Source organism: Corticium candelabrum, chromosome 19 (genome assembly GCF_963422355.1).
Source record: "Corticium candelabrum chromosome 19, ooCorCand1.1, whole genome shotgun sequence".
In the NCBI taxonomy this organism is placed as follows: Eukaryota; Metazoa; Porifera; class Homoscleromorpha; order Homosclerophorida; family Plakinidae; genus Corticium; species Corticium candelabrum.
The window spans coordinates 5,702,048-5,705,408 of NC_085103.1; the positions used below are offsets into that span (position 1 = coordinate 5,702,048).

Consider the following 3,361-nt stretch of genomic DNA (forward strand, 5'->3'; position numbering starts at 1 on the left):
TCTGTCTGTCTGTTTGTTTCTTAGTTTAATTGTCTCTCTGTTTGTTTGTTTTTACAAACTGTTATTGCTTCAATACTCATTTTTATTTGTAACTTTTAAATTTTTATTTTTACATAAACTTTTCAATTTTAAATTTTTTTTATTTTTATACTTTTTAATTGTTTTATTTTTTACTATAATTTTTTAATTTTAATTTTTATTATTATTTATTTTTTAATTTTAATTTAATTTTTTTATTATTTTTAATTTTAATTTTGTAATTTTATATTTTAGATTTTTTAAAATTTAAATTTTTTATTTTTCTTTTTATGTTTTATTTTCTATTTATTCTTTTAATTTGTAACTTTAATTTTTCTATTTTATAATTAATTTGTATTTTTACTTTTAATTTTAATTTTTGTATTTTTATTTTTTATTTGTAATTTTTTATTTGTAATTTTTATTTTTTTATATTTTTTAATTTTTTTTATTTGTAATTTTAATTTTTTAATTTTTTTAATTTTTATCTGTTGTTTTTTATTTTGTTTTATTTTTTTGTTTTTTTGTCTGTTTGCTTCATGAATATGAACAACTATTTCTGTTTAAATTTGTCTGCTGTTTGACATTCATGTAATCATCTTTCTCCTACAGCTGCCCAACACAAGATTTCAATCGAGAGCATTATCAGCATCACACATTCAAGGCCCTAACCACATGAACCGTCCACCTCTTCCCGTGAAGAGACGAACAGCACCAACAATTCCAATCATCGTCCATGATACGGAGAGTCCGCCTCCTCTGCCAAAACGATTGACTCCCATACGTTTGACCGTGAAGCCAAATATGCTGCCACGGCTTGATGTATCGAAGCCATCAGACATTGATGTAGCAGAGGACGTTGAAGATCCAGAATATATAGAAGTCATTGATAACGGACCCGTGAAATCAGGAGGAAATGTGTGTGTGTGTGTGTGTGTGTGTGTGTGTGTGTGTGTGTGTGTGTGTGTGTGTGTGTGTGTGTCCACATGTGTGTGTGTGTGTGTGTGTGTGTGTGTGTGTGTGTGTGTGTGTGTGTGTGTGTGTGTATCCGTGTGTGTGTGTGCGTGTGTGTGTGTGTATGCGTGTGTGTGCACACGTCTGTGCACGTATGTGTGTGTGCATGTATGTGTGTGTGTGTGTGTGTGTGTGTGTGTGTGTGTGTGTGTGTCCATGTGTGTGTGTGTGTGTGTGTGTGTGTGTGTGTGTGTGTGTGTGTCCGTATGTGTGAGTTGTTTTTGTTGTACGGTGATTGAGTGCTATTGGTTTGTAGGAACGGGAAGGTGACAAGTTGACTGTCGAAAGTGATGAATCGGATGTAGGATAATGTTTATTAATGTTGTTTGTCTGTTTATTGATTGATTTGTTGTCTTGCTTATTTGCATATTCATATTGTGCTTTTTCATGTTTTTGTGATGGTTTCTAGCGTCGGCACAGTCTTACATCACCCAGCGTTGACAAACAACTCTTTGATTGGGAAAATGCGAGCAATGAAATGCCAGAGTATTTGACACTAATAGGTGTGTCATCAGACAAACACACAGGGAATAAACAGTTGTCAGATGAGGTAACACACACACACACACACACACACACACACACACACACACACACACACACACACACACACACACACACACACACACACACACACACACACACACACACACACACACACACACACACACACACACACACACACACACACTGACACACGCACACACATACACAATACAATTAGCATTTACGTTAATTATAAAGGTTGATTATTTGTGTTGTCTGTTGTTTCGTTTGCAGAGTCGTGAAGGTGATGGTGGCAATTCACAACTGTATCCTCGAGCAAAGAAAATGTCACTGATGATTGAGACAACTGAAGAGAAGTGGGGACAGAGCAAACAGAGAAGTGGAAAGCCAGTGGTGACGTCAGGATGGAATCCAGCTGCTTTTGCAAAAGCAAAAGAGACACAAGAAGATCTTGAACAACAACTGTATGTACAGTCATGTGTATAGCAGTCCTAATTGTATTGTGAGATGCATCTTTCCTATACAATAGTCTAGTGTATTGTGAGATGCATCCCTCCAATACAATAGTCTAGTGTATTGTAAGATGCATCCCTCCAATAGTTTAATGTATATTAAATGTTGTGTTCATTTCATAAATATTGTTTGTGTGTAACAGCTGGTATCATGGAAATATATCACGTTCAGAAGCCGAGTCTCGTCTCCTGTCTTACTCACAAGACCAGTTCCTTATTAGGCAAAGCAAGACATCACAGGGTTACTCACTGTCCGCGAGGTGACATCTAGATCTCAATGTGTTTGTTATTAATATTAATATATTTTGTATAGTCATCATGGTGCTGTATTTCATTACTTGATTAACGTGGCGCCGAATTCAGGACGATTTGTGATTGTTGGTAACACTCGAACGTTTCCATCCCTTAGCGTTCTAATTGCATATCATCACAATCACTTCGTAGCAAAATCGATTGGTTTGCTTGTCAAACCATGTCCAAAACAGGTTGGTGGCAGGAATTTTGAGTTGTGTGTGTGTGTGTGTGTGTGTGTGTGTGTGTGTGTGTGTGTGTGTGTGTGTGTGTGTGTGTGTGTGTGTCATTGTGTGTGTGTGTGTGTGTGTGTGTGTGTGTGTGTGTGTGTGTGTGTGTGTGTGGTCATTCTTGCATTTTGTTTATAGCGGTCGGCATCATTTTCTCATGCATCAGCAGTGTCATCACCTAATCTTCAAGAGGTTACAACACCTTTGCCTCGTATGTCACAAAAAGCTCTAAGTCAGCCCAGTGGCGTTCATTCAAATGGCTCTAAGCACTCTGGAAGTCGTCCCCAGTTGCAATTGTGTTTAACTGGACGGGAATCTTCCAGACTGACCAGTAGAGGTAGGGTACGTAGTGTGGACTGAAACAAAATGTCTACAACTGCCAGTCAGCTTGTTTGTCTGTAGAGCTTCGTGTAGGCAAAAGCCACAGGTGTGGTTGTGTGTATTGGATGAATAAAACATTTGTCTGTCTGTTTGTCAGTCTGTCTGTTTGTTTGTCTGTCTGTTTGTCTGTCTGTATGTCTGTCTGTATGTCTGTCTGTATGTCTGTCTGTCTGTCTGTCTACTTGTTTGTCATTATTTGTCTACTCTTGTCTATTTCATCGTATGTTCTGTTGATGTTCTATAATCTTGTGTTTCAGTGCAAGGCCCTATCATTCCTGCTGCACATGAGGCAGGTCCACTTCAGTCTCTCGAAGGCATGAGTTCATTAGATCGTCCAGATGTTCCACCGAGACGAATGAACTCACCAGTAGACACCGGAAACAACCAAGGTCTTCTTTGTGACTGTTT

General features: G+C 37.5%; 1 protein-coding gene across 1 annotated transcript in view; it reads left to right on the forward strand.

Moving 5' to 3' along the window:
- LOC134194686 (uncharacterized) overlaps positions 1–3,361 on the forward strand; it is an 18,192-nt gene that overhangs the window by 6,684 nt on the left and 8,147 nt on the right. Inside the window, exons 15-22 of the mRNA XM_062663628.1 lie at positions 631–936; positions 1,289–1,333; positions 1,442–1,582; positions 1,813–2,003; positions 2,195–2,311; positions 2,365–2,536; positions 2,711–2,909; positions 3,211–3,349. Of these exons, the coding sequence (XP_062519612.1) occupies positions 631–936; positions 1,289–1,333; positions 1,442–1,582; positions 1,813–2,003; positions 2,195–2,311; positions 2,365–2,536; positions 2,711–2,909; positions 3,211–3,349 (1,310 nt within the window). The remainder of the gene's footprint in view (positions 1–630; positions 937–1,288; positions 1,334–1,441; positions 1,583–1,812; positions 2,004–2,194; positions 2,312–2,364; positions 2,537–2,710; positions 2,910–3,210; positions 3,350–3,361) is intronic.